General features: G+C 36.6%; 1 protein-coding gene across 2 annotated transcripts in view; it reads left to right on the top strand.

Moving 5' to 3' along the window:
- The first annotated feature begins 143 nt into the window (after nt 1-143).
- Nucleotides 144-20,581, top strand: part of CPLANE1 (ciliogenesis and planar polarity effector complex subunit 1) — a 59,077-nt gene continuing 38,639 nt past the window's right edge. The window contains exons 1-18 of one of the 2 annotated variants that reach the window (XM_074932304.1): nt 144-378; nt 940-1,080; nt 1,926-2,061; nt 2,252-2,371; nt 2,950-3,176; nt 3,529-3,635; nt 5,211-5,367; nt 6,035-6,135; nt 6,291-6,473; nt 7,696-7,945; nt 8,982-9,134; nt 9,993-10,750; nt 12,237-12,421; nt 13,926-14,006; nt 14,877-15,041; nt 15,735-15,908; nt 18,696-18,924; nt 19,163-19,296. In XM_074932304.1, coding sequence (XP_074788405.1) covers nt 325-378; nt 940-1,080; nt 1,926-2,061; nt 2,252-2,371; nt 2,950-3,176; nt 3,529-3,635; nt 5,211-5,367; nt 6,035-6,135; nt 6,291-6,473; nt 7,696-7,945; nt 8,982-9,134; nt 9,993-10,750; nt 12,237-12,421; nt 13,926-14,006; nt 14,877-15,041; nt 15,735-15,908; nt 18,696-18,924; nt 19,163-19,296 — 3,355 coding nt within the window. In that variant the 5' untranslated portion in view covers nt 144-324. Of the gene's footprint in view, nt 649-939; nt 1,081-1,925; nt 2,062-2,251; nt 2,372-2,949; nt 3,177-3,528; nt 3,636-5,210; nt 5,368-6,034; nt 6,136-6,290; nt 6,474-7,695; nt 7,946-8,981; nt 9,135-9,992; nt 10,751-12,236; nt 12,422-13,925; nt 14,007-14,876; nt 15,042-15,734; nt 15,909-18,695; nt 18,925-19,162; nt 19,297-20,581 lie in introns of both variants that reach the window. The other variant, XM_074932305.1, reaches the window with a different exon arrangement.

The following is a 20,581-nucleotide window of genomic DNA, read 5'->3' as shown; positions in this document are numbered from 1 at the left end:
CGGGGGCCATCGGCCGGCGGGAGCTGCCAAGCGGGGGCCATCGGCCGGGCGGAGCTCGCCCCGCGCCTGCGCGTTGCGTTGCCCGCGCGCCGCCTGCGGCCGCCGCCTCACAGCCGTTGGCGGGCGTCGGTGCGGCGGCGGCGGGTCGGGGCTCGGCTCCGGGGTGGCGCGGTGGCGGCGGCCCGTCAGCGGCTTGGCTCGGCCGGTTGTGGTGAGCGTCGACTCGGGCACGCGTCGTGGCCCTTTGTGTCCTGAGAGCCGGAGCTAGCCTGAGGGACCGGTTCTGCCCTGACTCGGGCGAAAGCGGCGGTGGGACTCTGGTAGATGGCGCCCGGGGGAGGGAGGGGAAGTCCGCGCCCCTCTACTCCCCGCGTAGGGGTAAGCGGCTTGCCCGTGCTCCGCTTCCAGGGCTCTGCCGTCCCCCGGGAAAATCCCCCGAAACGTGCGGCAGCAGCCCGGCGGCTGGACCGACCCCTGGCGCTGGGGGGCCGTGCCGCCTCCGTCACCCCGCGGCTCCGGGCGGGGATGCCCTCCTCCTGTCACTCCTCTGCCGGGGGTCGGGCCTGAAGCGCGGCCGGCCCTCTGTGCCCGAGGAGCCCAGCTGGTACATCGCTTGAATTGATGATACATTGCGCTTAGGAGGCTGCGGTATGTTCTGCTCGCTTTCTGCGTTCTTATTAGAGCTTCTAGTACTTTGTCTTGTGGCTCTTTTAACTCTTCCTGGAACACGCCTGTAGTCTGTGCAGCTAGACTGCAAATAGTCTGCGAGCTACGTGAATGAAAGCTGTTGTAGTTTGGAAATACAGGTAAGCATCTGTTGCGTTGTGTTTAGCAGGAAGCGGCTGTAGTTAAGAGTTTGTGTCTAGATTCCCATCTTCTACCTACACCCCCTAAATAATCAAAACTTACTTTTTTTTTTGTCCTTCGAATTCTCTATAGATATGTGAAAAAGCCACTGTTTGCTCTTCGTTGTGCTGGTTACCTAGCAGTTTAATAAGAATGGAGATTAAACTAGATGTTGTCATCTCTACGTGTATCAAACAAAGAAAACCATGGCCTCGCATCTCATGGATTGGACAGGTAAGTGTAATGAACTTCTATTTACAAAACAAAATTCTGCAAAGTTTTTAATTATGTAATACTTTGTGCTTCTGTTTATAGGGCGGGGGTGTAAAAAGGCCTCAGGAAATAGTTTGAATGTATCCCAGTTAAGAGCTATTTAAATAAAGGGCTCATTTTTCGGTCTCACTGACTTGAGGCTGCAGATTAAAAATTTCTCAGGTAAACAGTGGGGAATCTGTTGGGTTCTGCCCCCCCCCCCCAAAAAAAAAAAAAAAAAAAAAGACCCGCCCTTTACATGAGATTCTTGATTTCTAGATTTCATAACCTTTTTTTGCAGTATGTTGTTGGAAATTATCAACAAAACCTTTTCCCATTCCATTCTGTATCTGTTCAAAGACATGCTTTCTTAGGCTTATTTGATGAAATGAGACTAAAGGTTTTTTTCTTCTCTTATAATATGTGATTTAAGAAGGTAACCATATAGGGCCAATTCCTTCTTCTATTGAAATCACTGTCAGAAATCTTACTAAATTAAAACACTACAGGATGAGATAACTAGCGTGTACTTTGTTTTGTTATTTGTTGGCAAGCAGGTCAGTTGAGGTACCTCAAAGAACTTTCTAATAATGATTCGTTTGATAATTTGAAATATGTGGACTGAGGTCATCATCAGTGTAGGCTGATACTACATGTGATGTATTGTAAAACAGATATGCCAGAGAATGAAGCTAATATGGTAATTGCAGATATAACATATTTTAAAAAATTATTTTTCCCTAACATTTTTTATCTCTGTTATATTTTGCAGATGTATGTAGGAAATAACATTTTAAAAAGTGAAATGCTCTTTTTTCTTTCACCAGGAAAAGGAGGCTATTTTTCTTCTAGATGATAAACATATAAATGAAATTAACCTGGCATCAGGGAAGACAAAGAAGAAAATCCCTCAGCTGCAGTCATTGTTGAAAAATGTAGTTGTTTTAACAACATCAAGAAATGGTTAAGTAACTTATCTATATATTTTAAACATATTAATTTGTTTGCAGTTGTAACAGTTTAGTAAGGTAGACTTTCTAATGGATCTGCCAGTTCACTGTCAGCTTTAGAACTGTGGCCAAGATGTAATGAAAGTAATTTTAAGTACTTCACAATAATATTCTTCAAAACATCTCTCCCCTGATGAACACAGGTGCTTGGTTGGCAGGAGTGCTTACAACAGGAGAACTGTTTCTTTGGAATAAAGATCGGGACTGCTTGAAAATTGTACCAACAGTTGAAGAGTCTAGGAAAGCAGTTGCAGCAGCACAAGGTAAGTTTTTTTAATTAGTCTTTTGAAAAATGGAATAGAGCAAAAGTGGTTTGTCCTTTTGTTAAGTGTTAGTGCACGAGTAAAAGCGGTATTCTCATATCATTTTGCATTTGTATGATTTGTGTGTTAGCTAAGGTTTGACGAATGTTGTGTTTTCCACTTGAATGGTACAATTTTTTGCATTTAGTAACCTTCTGTAGATAGTAATTTGTTTTTAGATATGGTAAATATTTTAATGTTTAATGGTTAGTTTTTAACTATAGAAAAACTTACTAGAGCATTTAGGCATTTATTAATGGTTTCCATGAAAGATGGATTTCAGGAAAGACGGTTTTAGGAAGCAGACCTGATGGTTGAGTCTTGTGGGAAGGATAATTCATAAAATGCATAAAAATGGGTGTTCCATCTGACATTACTGCTATCAGTGATGAAGCTGGAAATAGATACTTAAGGTGGCAGCATGGATTTCTTTTGATAGAGAAGAAAATAAATTTTCTTCCTCTTTTTAAATCTAATTCTAACAGAGGAAAAGAAACTATTCTGGCACATTATGTGGTTTGTTTGGTTTTTTTTTTCAGAGTGTTTAATGAGATTGTACTTGTTTGTATCTGGAGATGGCAGAAAGGCACTATTAACTACTCCTACAGCATGTGTCTTATTGTGGGAGAGCACAGAACATGGAAACACATCCTCTCCTAAAAATTCTTCTGGCCGTTGGACGCAAATTTTGCCTGATGAATCAGTCATGTTGCCTTCTACTGAACAAAAAGAAACTGGAGTGCATGCCGCTTTCATACAAAATGAGGTAAAAAATAAACCCTAAAGCAGTTATTTAATCTCTTCAGTAAATTAGACCACAGGAGCTACAGTGAATTTTGAGAGTGTTGTATGCCTCTTCGGTGTTGTGTGTAGGCTTAATCATTCAGTTCATATTAGATTTAATGACAACATAAGAACAGCCGTACTGCATCAGACCAAAGTTTATTTGGCTCAGTTATATTCTGGCCAGACTTTTTATTTCTGAATGACAACATTATGTTACTTAATCTGAATTGTAATATCTATTGATCTAAATATGTAAATAACTAAAGAGAAAAATGGTGTCTAACAAGGTTTTTGGGTTTGTTCTGGTTTTGGTTGTGTTCTTTTTTCCACAGATACTGGGTGACTGCTGTTTGTGCTCCTTTGTGTTTTACTCTGGAGAATGCTTGGTGCTCACATTTTTGATTATTCGATGGCATGAAAATAGCTTTAAATATGTTAGGTAAGTTCACAGATACTTAAAGTTACATTAGCTTAAGAGGAAGATTTTATTATGAAGTGCTTTTAGAGCTGGGATTCATAGCTGCAATTGAACATATTTACATTGATGTCCAATTAGCTTATGGTTAAAAGCACCTACCTAAGTTTGCATATTTGTGTTCATTGTGCTGCATTATATATGCATATATGTGGGCAATATATGGATTTATGTATGTATTCCATACTTCATCACTAACTTACATCTAAATAAAACTGCATGTTTTTATGACTGTGTGTAGGTGGCTATGCCTGCACATGCAGGTGTGTGTCAGCAAGTTTTCTGCATCATGCTACCAGAATTTCTTTTAATTTTAGTGCCTTCAGTGCGGCCATGAATGTCCTGAATACCTCTTTCTCTTTTTTTCTTATGGATACTTGTATATTTTGTTTTCAGTTCCCCTTGTCATCTCATGCCTAGACTATGTAAGAGTGTGTGTGTGTGTTTCCTTATCTGTGCTGGGACCATATACTGAGATAGTTATACTGATATAACCACATAAAAATGCAGTGGAAGAATAATCTGAGCACATCATAGTCCCTTCCTCTTCCTAAGGGAGATACACGGATGTATGAATTTAAATGGATATATCCTCTGCAGATGTGACTTGGGTAACTTACTAAAATTTTGCCCTACACTTGATGTGGTACAGTTGCTTTTGTTAAATTATGCTAACTTAGTAATGATCCTCCTTGCCCTATGAAGTGGCATCACTCTTTGCTCAGTTTGTCAGTAGCATGGTAATGCCTTTCTGGTAATCCAAAAAATGAAATAGAGCATAACGTTGCCAATGTTAAAGTGTGCATATATATACTGTAGTACTTGCAGCCTGAAATTGTAACCATATTTCTCAGCCATGTTACTCAAAATTTGTGCCAACTATTGCTCAGTTTCATTGCTTACTATTGTTTAATTCATTTTTTTCATGTTAATGCTTATTTTTTTGTCTGTTGGGTGTCATCTTTCCAAATGGAATCTTTCTTGTGTTTTCTATCATGTTTTGAATCTTTCTAGGATCATGGCTTGGGTTGGAAGGGACCTCATCTAATCTAACCCTCCCCTGCCATGGGCAAGAACAACTCACTAGATCAGGTTGCTGGAAGCCAGTCCAACCTGACCAAGCACTTCCAGTGATGGAGCATCCACAAATTCTTTGTTCAGAGCAGCATACTGTTGCTTGATTTTAATTTTTAAATTCTGAGTATTCTTGTGTTGGATGATGTTACACTGTTCCTGGCTAAAACATAAGTGCTTTAATTATACGGTATACATCTGTATTTATTTGTGTGTTCTGTACATATAGCCCCTATTTATGTCTCATAAAAATAATTCTCAGTGACAAAGCATAATTTTTAAACTTCTGTAATACAAAGTATTTTTCATTTGTAAGGTTTTTGAAGAAAAATATATTTGTTTTTTCTATATCGTTCATGCTGTTTGTGTTTTTTTTGTCTTGGATGGTTTTTTACTACGTAGGAATCATCCTATTTGGCATAACTAATGAATCTTTTGGTTTTGTTTCCTTTTTTTGGTATTCAGTTCTTTGCCATACCAGATACACTGGGTACAGCAGACTTGTTCTCTTGTTAATTTGGTTCCTCAGTGTGTGTCTGTGAAGTCAAGAGGAGGTTTGCTATGTGCATTTGCAAGAGATGGACTTCTACTTGCAGTAGCTGTTAATCAAACTGACCCACAGGTATGAGTGATAGACAATATGTCATTTAAGCTAATATTTGAATGAAGTGGTAACAAGGATTTAATAACACATTTTTAGGAGTGATTTTTCAGCATTCTTACTGATATGTGTGATTATATTCACATTGATATCCATAGCTAAAAAATTTGCCACAACTTGTAATTTTTTGAATGCTGTTCAGTTAAGGAGTCCATATAAGTTCACCTGACATTTCTAATCTCTAACAAGTAAAATAATAAATGAATTTCATTTCCTGGATGGTATCTGCAAAGATTCTGGATGATTCTCAATCAGGTCTCAGTCTAACATGTGTTGGAGGTTGTGTTCCTGCTTCATAACTTTATTACTTCTAACAACTCAGAGGCCAAATCTTCATGTAGTTTTTAGTGCTAGTGATGACAGGGAATATGGACCAGTTAAAAAGAATATTGAATTATATAGTGAGTATATAATAATCTAGTTATTTTTCAAATGTAGAAATGGACATAGAAATTAATAAATGCTCTAAATAGGAGTAAATACTGAAATACAGTGTCACTTTCATGTGTAATAATGTTTCCAGTACTTCAAACATAATGCATAACTTGCTAATATAAATTGGTTTTTACAATAATGACACTTTGATACAAATATTCATGTTTTCTTTATATTTACTTTTTCTTTCTAGGCAACTCAGATTTTGTTTTTAAACACACTGAATTTTGTAACTGTTTCGGGTAGCCTTAAAGGTTGTAGTAGCAAGAACAGCATCCCATCCAAGTTTATCAGGTCAGTAATTGATGTTTTTACTGCTGTTGTGGATTTTTTGGTTTTGTGTGGTGGTTTTGAGTGTTTTGTTTAGTTCTTTGGGTTTTTTTTTAACTGTCCTAACCTTTTGATACAGAAATTTGACAGAGAAAAATATTTTTTCCTGCCCAATTTAGGTCTTACTGGGTTGGTGATATGAGTTGGACTCCTGATAGCCTTTTCTTGGCTTGCATGTTAAAACGTGGATCTTTGATTTTATTGACATGTATGGGTGAATTGCTGACCTTGATTACTACTGGCTGCTCTGTAGAATTTGGACCTGCAGAGTTTATTCCATTTCATCCACTAATAACATACAGGTAAAAGGGTTTGAAAATGTATGTATATTTTTGTCATATAATTATATCTTACTTTCTAACATATTTTTACAATTTTACATGAACCTCATCTTTCAAATTCACTCTCTTGCTTTTCGTGTGTCTTCTCAATATCTGTTTCTTATTCATAGTTCTATTTCTTATAATGGGTCATCATGAAAATTGGCATTGTGACGTGTAAGTATGCATTAAGTGATTTGTTTTTTTGAAAGTGATTCGATTTAATAGTAATTAAAAATTAAAGTGACAGAAATACTAAAAGCGTATTTATTTTAATCTAGCAGTGTTTTTCTGCTCGCTATTTAATTTTACCTATAGAACTTTATATCACATTTCCATATCAAATCTTGTAAATAATATACTTGTCTGTAAAATCCTACTAATAAAGCCAGATAGTGTGTAAATGTAACATCTCATGAAAACATTCAAAGCATTCTAGTACCTTTTTACACTGTCTGGTTGAAATATCAGATACTAAAATATATTAGCATAATTTAATTATGGTTATTTATGCATGTATGCAGTTACTTTGTTTTCGAATAATCAAGTAACTTTCAAACTATTAAAAAATAAATAAAAAACCCCAGTAACTTCACACATTATTTCAAGGTATTGTAGGGCTAGTATTGGAGTACATGCACAATGCAGCTTTCTGGAACTCAGTAAGGAGTGATTTCTTTACAAGAAAAAACTTTGTAAGATCTCTTTTGTAAGAGAAGACCTGTGTGTTGATACGAAATATTTCTGTTGAGTGTCTGAACTGAGTCTGAAATGCTAAGATGTAGACCTTGAGGAATTTTTTTTGTTTTCATACATGACTTTATTAGAAGCTACTTAGAATTTCACCTTCAAGCACTTGGCATACACAATAAGACCTAGATAAGAAAGTGTGATACAGGAATTTAAAGTCAAATTCTGGAAAAATACATATACTTATTAACGAAATAATAAAATAATACTGAAAGCTGGTTTTATTTTTACCTAAATTTAAAAAGTTGCAACTACAGCAAAATCCTAGCAACTTGCAAGGATAAATAGTGTTAGAGTGCTCATCCTGCAAAAATTCAGATGCTTCCTTAGAATTCTGAATGGACCTGTTGGGACAGTAGTGTGAGTGGTATTAAATGTTGTTATTTTTTTGTCTATTCTGTTGATGATTATTACATATGATAGTTGCTGCTTATTTTTTTTATGTATATTTTAGACAGCAGCACTCTTTCTGTCAAGACTCTAGTCAGTCTCTTGGTTCCTCAGCTTCTGAAAGTGACCCTATGAGACAGAGATTCTCTGTTGCTTCACATTCAAGATTACCCTACCTTATCATCTCTGATGGATACATGGTAACTGTGCTTAGATTTCCTAACAACCTTTCACCGTCAGGATTTGTAAGATCTCTTTTGCTTGATTCAACCGAACGACTTGAAAATATCCGTCAGAATTTACTGAACTCCAAGGTAGGGTTATGAATTATTTTGTAGGCTTTAAGTAAAAAGCTTCATGTGTATAAATGTCTGATTTGTAACCTGAGTAGCTCAGTTTAGTTTACTGTGATATTTGTATAAATTCCTTTGAATTATAATGTTGTTTTGATAATACTGTTGTTCTGGAAAACAATGAATACACAGATTTCTCTGAAATTTTATTCCTTTGATGTCTGGGTGACATTCCAGTAAAATGTAGTAAAGGGGACAGTTTTAACTGCCACTGTGTATTCTTTCTGGAACTGTAAAAGAAATTTTGATTTCTGTATCTATAGAGTTGGTTCAGAGCATTGACAGGTATTATGCTACTCTGACCAGCTCATCCTTTCGGAAAAGTGCAGAAAGGATTCTGTAAAATCTCTCTATATTAGGCTCCTGTTATTTTAGGGCACACATGTCCACTGTGTCTTGGATTGAGGTTGTCAATTAAAGCTGGCTTAAAGCATTTTTGTTTGTTTTTCTGTCACTTCTGAATTGAGCTAAGTCTGTGAGAAGGGAAACCTTTGAAAGAAGAGGTCTTGCAAACTGTTGACAACCACATAAGTTATAATATACTAAGTTCAGAATTTTTGCAGATGGAATTTAACTTTTCCAGTTCAGTTCATATTTTGGATTTTTGGAGTAGTGAGTTACGATGGTGTTCATGCGTAAGCTAGAAGAGTGGGCAAGAATTTAGGGATTTAAAGAGATATGTTCCTAATAAGAATTCAGGAAAGCCCTACATACTGGCAAAAACTGTAGGCTCATTTCAGGGATCAAGAAAGCAGAGTCTTGCAGCATGAAGCAAAGTAAAGTTGTTTGGTACTGAGAAAATTCTGCATGCCTGGAGCATGTTTAAATGATAGTTTGTATGCAGCATATGCCTACTGACCTGTTCTCCCCTTCTGTCTGGGACTGTTAAACTGAAGTTTTTTACAGAAAGTACCAGTTTCCTTGTTTTGTTTAGGAAGTGTCTGGTTTGATCTTGCTAGAGAAAAATAATGTTTTGTGTTATTGTTATTTCTTTTAGTCTAAAGGGAGACATCTGTGTTTACGTTCACTGTTGTCTTTAAAAGCTAGTCTTTTACAACATGCTCAAAACCAAAGTTCCATCTTTTCCACCATTCCAAAGTTCCTGGAAGAGGATACAACAGAAATGAGTGAGAAAACCATGGATTTACTGGTACATAATAGCATTTTTCCACTTAAAATTATGCAAATGATTTAATTTTGAAGTATTATATTTAATTTTGAAGTATACTTGCTTTTATTAGGTATATTTTAAAGTCAGTCAGTATTGGTTAAATTCTCATTTTCTTTATAGGTTCCAGAAATACGGTTATTTTTTTCAAATGATACTTGATTTTTATTTTCAAATATCTTGTTTCATTCAGCAGTGCATTAACTTTTGAAAAATACATACTAATCTACATATGTCAGTTTATTGCAGTTTAATACTTTATCTTCACTTTATAATAAAATGTAATATTACAGTAGTAAATATACTGGGGCGGTAAAGTATATTAACAAAGAAATACAGTATTATTATCCTTATTAAAGAAGATATCCTGAATTTTAGAGGATTCTTCCATCAATTCCAAAATTTGTACAACTTTTGGAAGAACAGTTTTATGATTAAAGTTACTGTGTAGTTCTTCCTAACTCCATTTCATGCTTTTGTTTTTTGATCTTTGAAGTTTTTGAGCTTTTGTTGAAGGGCTTGTGTATCTTACAAGTAGCTGGCAAGAACTCTTCCTTATTCTCTGGGCTTAATAAAAGATAGGGTTTCACTTTCTGCTGTATTTACAGTGTAATATTCTGTTGTTGTTGTTAAATATTAAATTTCTGTCTACACAACTATTCCAAATAGCTACATTTAGTTTGAGATCTAGGTGAAACTGCTGTGAATTAAATTTATTAGCAATTCAGCAAATTAAGCTTAAAGATTTTGTTTATGAGACTGACTGGTGATTTCTTGAAGACTATGCTCTCTTTCAACAGACTGGAATTAAACTATTTTTTTTCTGATTGTCTGATTTAGGATTATGAAGAAGAATCAGATGAGAGAAAGCAGTTTTGCAATAGCCCTTCCCGCTTCTGTAGCCAAAGAATACATTCATTTGTTGCTAAAGCTGATCGTGGCCACTTAGAATTTGCATCGATGTTTGATACTATCCATGCAAAAGACAATACTGAAGAGAAAGATAAATTATCAGTAGAACTATATACCGTTCAGAAAAACCTCCTTGCTGCATGGCAGATAGGTATTTCAAAAAATGTGGAAGAGAAAGATATTTTGCTGAATTACACAGTAAACTGCATTATCCATTTTTTCAACATTCTTCAGTTTGTGAAATGTTCACTGCTAAACCAGGATGCATCTACAAACAAGTCTGCGAAGAATACTCACTGGATGCGTTGTGTGCTAAACTGTTTTCAGCAGTGTTTAAACGTTTTGTACTGGCATTCAAGAGCCAGTCTGACTGGGCATGTGACAAAGATGACATTACAAACTTTAAAACTGATGCTTATACAGCAACAAGATCAGTTGTTCTCAAAAAACCTTTTGGCATGCTTCTGTCTTTTGAAAATGGTTTCTCACACTCTAAGTAGCATGTGCATACTACAGTATGAGAATTGTTTTGCATCTCCTCATGGTAATCTCGTGGAACTGGACTCGCTTACGGTGCCTATTTTCCAAGTTCTTGATGAGAATACTCCTCAGCAATTCAGCTCACTGAAATCTCTGCTTAGAGAGCCTCCTCAAGCAGTAAACCATGATGCAAAACCAGAAAAAAGGTATGAATAATCTGTGCATGGAGAAAAGTAAAAAGGGACAACCAGGTGATGGGGCCCAGTCAGCATGGGTTTATGAAAGGCAGGTCCTGCTTGACAAACCTGATCTCTTCCTGTGATAAGGTGAGCTGCTTGGATGAAGGAGAGGCTGTGGTTATTGTCTGCCTAGACTTTAGTAAAGCTTTGGCACCATTTCTCACAGCATTTTCCTGGAGAAACTGGCTGCTTGTGGCTCGGACAAGTGTACGCTTTGCTTGGTACTAAACTGGTTGGATGGGTGGGCCCAGAGAGGGGTGGTGAATGGAGTTAAATCCAGTCACAACTGGTGTTCGCCAGGGTTCAGTACTGGGGACAGCTCTGTTCAGTAGCTTTATGAGTGATCTGCATGAGGGGATCAAGTACACCCTCAGTAAGTTTGCAGAGGACACCAAGTTGGGTGGGAGTTGGTTGATCTGCCCCACAGTAAGGAGGCTCTGCAGAGAGATCTGGACAGGCTGCAGCGATGGGCCAAGGCCAACTATGAGATTCTTTTTAATAAGAAAAGCCCTAGTGTGTAGAAACTTACTAAGCTATTGGAGCTATTTCTTCTTTGAATATATATAAACTTGAAAGATGCTTAAACTGAAGTGTGCTATCCAACTATTGGGAAAATATATCATCACTGGAGTATTTCTCTATTGCAGAACTAAAATTAATCCAAGTGTGTTAATCATATGAACAAGCTGTTCCTTTCCAGAGATTTACAGCCTAAGAAGCATTATAACTTGCAAATTTATTCTTAATACAGTAAAATGCATTTCTTCAATAAGCTGAAAGTAGTGTGTTCATTGCAAATTTCAGTTGTCTCTGCGAAGGTAATCCACGTTTTCAATTAAATGTGCTCCAGGTACTGAGCACTGTGCATGTGACTGACTCTGTATTAATAATTGAAGTAGGAGTGCTAGAGAAGAAGATGCAGATGTGTTGCAGTTCTGTGCGAACTTTTTCAAGTCTCTGGCAATGTATATTTGCTTGTATCAGCAAGTTTATTACCTATCTGAGCTGATGCATCTAGTAGCTGGGCAGCAGGGACTTGGCAGCAACATGCTCTTCAGTCTTTTGTTTCCTTGTCTTTGCTTTTCTGTGTTATGCTTTCATTGCGTTTTTAATCAGTTTTGTCTACAGAGACACTGATACCTGTTTTGAAATTTATCTAGGTTATTTCATTTCCCAATAGTTTAGATAACAAGGGATTAATTTTGGGTGCATTTGGGTGCTTGAAATAGATTGTTGTGTTTATGCAAGTTCAGAAAAATCAGTGTTTGTTGGTCAAAAAAGCAAAAACCAAGGCAAAAAGTGTTTTATTTTTTTCCTCGTCATTGAATTCAAGAAAATAGTTGTTAACATAAAATATAATTTAGTTTTCAGATACATAATGCAAAATATAATAAAGTAAGAAATCTGTGTTAACTTCTGATGATTTTCATAGACTATACTTCTTGAACTACAGGTTGATTGTACTGTGGCAATTACTGTATAAAAAAGTGGTTTGGTATCAGATGCAGCTGAACAGAGAAGTGAGCAAGAATGCAGAAGAAGAGTCTGTTGTCTCATCGCTTATAAGTCATATACAAGCAACGCTCCAATCTTCAGGAGTGACCTTAGAAAAACATTTGAAGATTAATTCTGTATCTGGTTAGTACTTTGGAATGAACTACAAATGTTAGGTAGTTGCATGGTAAAAAAGTTAGTAGTTAGACTTCTCTGATCTGAACTCTCTTGAAGTCCCAGTACACCTGTAGACTGTATTATGGTCTTTAGAGCTTTTTGAGCTAAATAAAAAGACTATATTGACTTCAGTTTGCTTTGAATCATGTCCTAGAGAATCTGAAAACATGATCTGAATTCTCATTTTGTTTGTACTGTGTTATTTCCTCTGAAGTAGATGGGCATCACGGTGTGTTTCTTACTGGATTTCTGTGTAGAAATCATGTTAGCTCCATGTAATCGCTGTGGACCTGAGCATGTTGTGTACATGAATGTAGTCAACCATAACTAAGCATCTAATTTAGTGTAACCTACTGTAATAGACTTAACCTAGCATATTTATTTTGCAAACAGTATGTTTCTGGCTAACTTCGTACACATTACTGTCCTATGCTCTACCTTCCTTTCCCATTCCACACTAATAAGCCCAGCTTCTCATTTATGTCTCTCACAATTTTGTTTCCTCTCTATATTCTTGAACTCTCTCCTTTAAATGATACTTCTAGCTTCTCTCCTTACATCACTTTGTACAATACATTAGCTCTTTCATGTCTCTTTCAATCATCCTAACAATACATGCAACTTCCCACCCTTCCTTTCTGCCCATTCTTTATGTTCTTTGTTTGCATTCAGTTTGCCAAATAGACATGGCACAGTTTGTGGATGAGCTAGAGTAACATATATGCTGATGGGCCAGGCAATACCTGAACAGGCTAGCTGCTGGTAAGAAGGCTAGAGTGGCAAATTTATCCTTGTCTTTTCTTCTATGATAGCCCTGGGGTTTTTTTTCTCATTCTCCTTTGCCCAGGAGCTGTACTCTTTTACAGTTATGTTTCTGTCTCAATATGTAGGAATTGACCAATGGATTAAAAATTGGAGTGGGAATAGAGGCAGAGGAGTGACATTTAGAAATATGAAATGTGTAACAGTCCATAGACCTGTTGATTGAAAGTGCTTTTACACTGAAAAAGAATCTGTATGTTCAGCTTGCTATGTAATTTTACAACTGCTAAAAAAAAAAGAAAAAATACCACATCATAGGAAATACGAAAACAGATAAGAGAAAATGCTTTACTCATTAATAAACTAGTGTGGGTTTTGAATACTGAAGTTTCTAACTATAGTTAACATTTATAACCTTGTGTAATCTTAAATTAATTACTGAAAACCTTGTGTGAGTGATTATAACTTGAATTGATTTTTTCATTTAAAAGTGATTTAGCGATTAAAAAAAGGTGGGGGGGGTATTCAAAGTAATTTTCTCTCAGATGCTCAAAACTTAAATTTATCTCTGGGGATAGAAATTTGCTGGAGACTGACATATTTTACTCTGCTTTTCATAAATCTGTAATATTGAAGTAAACGCATATGTGTTTGCACATGTAAACTAACTATGTAGAGCTTTTAATTTGTTATGTATTTGATTTTATAGGTGAGGAGAAGTTCCTTTTAGGCTCATACAGAGAATCTCTGGACATTTGGAAGAGATGTCTTTGTGAAATCAAGGCAAAAGGTAAAGGATAAAATCTTTTTTTGTGAGATGGAGGGAGTAAATTGTATAATCACTTTATGTAGTTACTTGTGACTCTCTGTTTGCCCTTCAGAAAAAAGGAGAAAGACACATAAAGGATGCATATTTGAAATGAAGCTGGGGTTTGAGTAGAGACCAGTCAGAAGCTGAGTCTGATTGCTCCCTGAGAAAATTCCATGCATTTCTATTTTAATGTCATAGTTTTCTTGTGATTATGAAGTAGTTGGCAAAGAAAAGCTCTAAGTATATTTCTGAGCAGGAAAGAGACAATGAAAAACAGGTGAATAAAAATCAATTCCTTTAGTAGCTGTAAAATCTAAAGACTTAGTGTTTGTGGCGTAACAAAACAAAATAATTTGTGGTAAGAGTTTATTTACAAGTTGATTTGGAATAGATATTCCAGAGTCTTTTCCCAAGGATCATGAGAAAATTTTTTTGCTGGTTATTATGATGAGATTATCATTCAGAAAGTATTCAGGATATTGGAAGCTTGGTGAATGTCTAAGCAATTTTACTGTTCAGACATCCCTTCTTTGAAGGCTAGGCCCCCTTGAGCTCTCCTATTTTTGTGTCTGTCTTAACAATTATACACTGTATTGTTTCGAAATCTGCCAGATCTCTAGAAGTAAAACTTGTAGATGAGCATTAACTCACCAGGAATTTAGAGACTGTAGGAGGATCATGTATCCTGAAATAGCTGCTGATGATTTCTGCTCCTTCTTACAGTATATGTTTACATAGATATGTTTCTGGAGATGGAGGAACTAGTACTTTCAAACTGATGTGTCTGGTTTTGTGTTTATTGTTTCTTTTCCAACTGGACTTCAGCTCCTTTTTTCTCTTTCAATGTAGGAGGAAAAAGAACATGTTTTCTTCAGACTAGATATTATCTTGCAATATTATTTTGCCATCTGTATCAATACAACTTGTGTGAGGCTCAGGGACTCTGTGATCATCTGGTAGGAGAGATTCTAAGGCGATCACAGCTCTCAATGAGTCAGATGGAAAAATTTTCTGGTATGTTTATATTGCGTAGAAGTATAGTAAGGTATATTGATACTGTTTGACTAATGTATCTAACTTCTGTGCTATCACATGCATGCACTTGACTGCATGCTTTTCTCTTTACACTGGACTGAAGTCTGCTTTTGGTGACTTTAAAGATCTTTTTCTTGTCCTCAGATGTTTTTAGGTGCATTTGTTGGAGTGTTTAGACAACTTTCAATGTATAATTAATTGTGAAAGCATGGCCTGTTAAATGTTTTTAGATTCAAATCTGCTCAAAGAAAGACTTGGGATTTAAAAAAAATGGGCAAAATGATGTGATTTCTTTTAAACTTTTTTTTTTAATGATAAAATCGTGGATTTTAGATTGATTACCAGTCCTAAATTGACAGTGGGATTTTTTTGCAGATGGTTGTAACTTTTTTCTATTAAGTCAGAGCATGAAATCTAAATTTCCAAATTTAAACAGGTTTTTTTTGACTCAGCACTGATACAAATTTAGACACTAGAGGTCTATTTAATATTAATATATAATTAGTGTAGAAGATTAAGCTCTGTAAGTCCCGAAAGCTGGTATGAAATAAAAGTAATACCATATTTGCTTGTTTTAAAAAAATGTTTTATCAGTTGTGATTAAGCAATTTTAGCATTCAAATTTAAAATAGTTTTCCTTGTAATGTTTTAATTTTATATCTGTTTTTTTAGATACCAAGTATGTTCAGCATGAGCTATGGATGGTTACAGATGTTCATACTGAAACTGCTATGGCTGTGATTCGATCCATGGCACGATTCATGGCTGCTTATTTCACAGATCAGCTGCTCTATATCTTTCCCCCACACAATGTTGACATCCTGCATCCACTTCACATGAAACAAGGTATTTTCTCTAAAAGCAGTTTAATTTTCTGTGCTTAACTCTTACTATATTTTACTTGTATATCAGTGCTGTCTGTGATGCTTTAACTTGGTGATTTATAGTTTCAGCACCATTAACTCAAAAACAAAATAGCTTGTTTTCCAGATATTTTTGTTGAGGGGTGTGTTTGTGTGGGTGATTAATGTTTTCCATCACTTGATTATTGAAAATATTTTTGGTAAAGTTAGTAGCTGATGTGTGCAGTTGAATTATGTCATCCATATAATAGAATCACAGAATCATTTAGGTTAGAAAAGACCTTTAAGATCATTGAATCCAACTGTTAACCTAGCACTGCTAAACCTACCACTAAACCATGCCCCTAAGTGCCACATCTACATATCTTTTAAATACCTGCAGGGTTGGTGACTGCACCACTTCCCTGGGCAGCCTGTTCAAGTGCTTGACAACCCTTTCAGTGAAGAAATTTTTCCTACTATCAAACCTAAACCTCCCTTGGCATAGCTTGAGGCTGTCTCCTCTTGTCCTGTCACTTGTTATTTGGGAGAAGAGACTGACACCCACATTGCTGCGATCTCATATTGTATTTATACAAAAAAATTTTATGGACTTTTATAGCAGTAGCCATATTAAGTTCTAGCTAGGCTTTGACCCTTGCAGTTTTCTCCCTGCATGACCTCATGACATCCTTGTAGTCCTCCAGAGTTGCCTTCCCCTTCTTCCAAAGGTCATAAATTCTTTTTTCTTTTTTCTGAGTTCCAGACAGAACTCTCTGTTCAACCAGGCCAGTGGTCTTACCCGCTGGCAATATCTTTTGGCACATAGGGAAGCCTACTACACTTTTAATATTTTATTGTTTAAGAATGTCCAGCCTTCCTGGACTTCTTTGCTCTTAAGGACTGCCTCCCAGTATATTTTTTTTCAAGATTTTTTTTCTTTTATTTTTCCATGTTTTGAGGTTAGTGGTCTAAATCTGATATTCAGATGTGTTGGTTTAGGCCCTGCCGGGACCGGAGAGCACGTTGCTGTTGCCCCTCCCCCACCCTCGGCTGGCAGTTAGGCACAGACCCCGGGCTGAAATAAGAAGAAATTTAATACATCAGTGTGATAAACAATCTGAACAACAACAGTGGCAATGATAGCAACAATAAACAGCAATAACAGTGAAGAAGACAAAAGATATACAGAGAAATACCGCAAATGGTCACAGAACAGCTTCCCGCCACCAAGCCCACCAAAGAGAAAGTAAAAATAAGTTTCCTCCTGGACCTGAAGCCAGCATGGTATGAATAACCTGGCTGCAGATCCCTTCCCCCTCTCTCTCTGCTGGGGAAACTTAACCCTATCCTTGCTGAGCCAGGACATCAGATGAAAGAATGCTGTATTTTTTTCACCTAAATTAGACAATATTAGAATTCCATGGTTCTTGCATTAATTTTGCCTGAAGATGTGTCTCTGAATGATTTTTCTCCTCCCAAAAGTGCAAGAAAAGCAGTGCTTATCAAATAGTTGGATTGGACCTGTGATATGTTATGACCCAAACTGAAAAAAGCCAGAGGAAAGCTTTTTTTGCTTATTTGACAGTCAAGTTCTTGGAAGCCAAATACTTCAGACACTGTATCATCAGAACAAGTGGGAATGTCAGGTTGGTTTGTTGTTGAACCCAAGTTCAAGTCCTGCTTTCCAGCATTTTTCTGATAATTAGTATTTATCACAGTGGGTGGTTTATCTCTTTTCTTCAAGAGATTCTGTTTAAAGGTTTCCCTTGTTAGGAAAATTTTGGTTACAGAGTTAATTTTTCAAAGTGATGTAGTGTCCCACAGAATGAAGAGTTCTTTTGAAGCATTAAAAGTACTCTACTAGTAAGTTGATATTGTAAAGCCAGATACTTCTTTACAATATTAACTTACTTTGATTGATTAGATTTTCTGCAGTGTATTAGAATACATTGACTATTCTTAATATTTCTGTACTACAACACGCATTTGCATATATTTCTTCATGGTCCTTTGGATGTTTTAATTAGACGACTTTCCAGATAAAGCCTACAAAATAAGACCTTGATTTTAATACTTGCATTAGACAAATGTCCATGTACATGGTGAGACAGTCTTGAAAAAATTGCATTGCACAAGCTGGTTTAGTGTGAATATTTCCCTAAATAATGTCATTGCCTCAACAGTAAATGGAAACTGTGAGAGAAGCAAATAGTTCCTTAATGTTGATCAGCACTTCTCTAGGAAAACCAGGAAGCAAAACCTTGGGAGAGAAAATCCAAACCTCAAGAAACAAGGAGATACTAAATTTGTCTTCAGTTTGTCTAGATACACTCTCCTAAAATAATGTCCTATTCTTTCTTGAAAATGCTTTGTAGCTTTTCGTCCTCTGCAGTATGCAGCACAGTGAGTACAAACAACATGGGTACACTAGGAAAACTCAAAATTTCCATTTATCTCAGGTGCACCCCTTGAATATCCTAAGCGTATGTAGCATACCTGTAAATGTTCCATCAGTGTGATTAAGTCTTTCAAGTAAGAACAACATGCAAGTTTTGCACATGCTTGCATATCCATGTTATTAAGCAGAAAAATAGCCTGCTCTCTGACCTGTTATAGCATGAGTTGTGTCTGCCTGCTGTGGATAAACCCCATGGTGTGCCTCTAATAAAGTAAAGAGCAATTGTACACTGAAAAGAATCCAAAAGCACTGTGAACATACGAATTCTAAATTCTTTGTCTGATAGCATGCAGATTTATTTAAACTTTAAATGTGTTTTCTGTGTTACAGTCTTATCTCCTCGTATTATTCCGCTGCAACACTGTTTGGTTACCAGAGCTGTCAGGGACCAGAACCTTTCATCTGTATGGACAGTTGAATATGCTCTTGATTTGTTCTTTATTGGTGGACTCATTCCAGAAGCTGTGTGGTTAACACACAGACTTGGGGACTGGAAACTGTCTGTTTCAATTGGTGTAGCCTACCAGCTGTATTGTCAGAACTCTGATGAATTCTCAAGGTAAATTTGAGCTTAGAATTAGTGTACTGTATTTTGATATTAAAGTTGTTTGCATGAAGTTTATTGTAAAAAGGCATATCCCTTTCCTCAAAGATTTATATTCCCAGACTCCTAGTAGGTGCAGGACCTAATATGTTAAGATCAGTTATTTTGTCTTAGTTATTCATTTAACAGAGCTTCATTAGATTATCTGTGGGTTTTACTTTGTTATTAATGAAGTTTCTTGTTATATCTTCAGATTGAAAAACACAGAGTGTCACCTGCCATTAAGCTTATCACCAATGCAGACTTTTCAGGAAAAGTTACAATATTTGTTAGGACAGCCAGTTACTTCTGAAACATCAGGATGTGTTACATACAAGCAGTTTACAGGTACCTAAATAATTGTGTCTATTTTTCATGCTATTTCACTGCATATTCTGTGTTACACACTGTCTTGAAAAGAAACAGTTGCCTTACCTTCTTCAACGTGTGTATTACTGGTATAATGTATTCAGATACATATTTTATAGGGGCTTGGGTTTTGGCTTTGATTATTTCAGAAATGGATCATATTATCAATCAATCAATGAATATTTGACTGTATTTGAGATTAACTTCAGTTTGCAAGAAATCTGAGTCTTCATTAGAAAAACAAAAACAATCCTCTGAGGCAAATGTGAATGTTTTTAACAGTATGGAAAGCATTGTCATACTTAGTTACACAGTGATGTTTAATTTTTGCGTTTCCTTCCTGTTAAAGGAGGAGAGGGGTGGTATCTCATAGCCTGACAGCTCCATACTCTCAGGTCCAACAGCTAGCAAGGGAGAATATGCTCCCAGCAGGCACATACACAAACCCACATACACAAACCTGTATACAGTTGGCCACACAGATCAACACCTACAGACTTGCTCAGCACTTGCACAAACAGCATCAACAATTCCATACCATTTCCCTCTCTTGCTGGTTTGAATGAAGGTCTGCATATACATGACTATATGTACAATGTGGATCCCTCCAGTAGCTCCAGTAGCTGGGCTTAGACCCAGTAGCTGAGTCTCCCAAGTTGCTGGTGCCTGTATATATGATCCTCCAAAGCCCCAGCCCCACTCCATTGTCTGGTACAGACCCACTCCCACCACATGTGTTATTCAGGTTCTCCTACCTGCTGTTGTCTCAGTGCTCCTTTGTATGTTTATATAGGAGCTTTTTTGTCACATAATCTAACGATACTATACTGCTGAAATTTCCCCAGTTAGCTAGATCAACTGGTCCTCGTTTACATTTTGCAGAAAGTTTACTGGCACAATGTCTATTCAATACTCTTTTTGTGTGTCTGGAAACCACATTTCAAGTTCCTGTCAGCAGGTGGAGGAAAGTTAATCTTTATCTAAGCCATATCCCAAACACTGTGTAGATTCTTCTTTTGTACTCATTTCCAAGGATTTCACTTCCGACACAGTGCTGTGTGTAACATGATAGGTAGAAAAAAGATTTGGCAGCGCATACTTCAAGACATGCATGAGGAATAAAAATGGAGATAGAGCAGTATAATAGTGAATTTCAGGAGCCAATTGATGATGTATATTAAAGGTCCTGCTACTTCTGTGAGATGAGGAAAAAATGTAATAATATTTAAAAGAGATCAAACAAGTGATACATTTCTATTTCGTT

The sequence above is a fragment of the Athene noctua genome, chromosome Z (assembly GCF_965140245.1).
Source record: "Athene noctua chromosome Z, bAthNoc1.hap1.1, whole genome shotgun sequence".
In the NCBI taxonomy this organism is placed as follows: Eukaryota; Metazoa; Chordata; class Aves; order Strigiformes; family Strigidae; genus Athene; species Athene noctua.
Note: the sequence above shows the minus strand (reverse complement) of the source record. Positions and strands in the feature narration are given on the sequence as shown.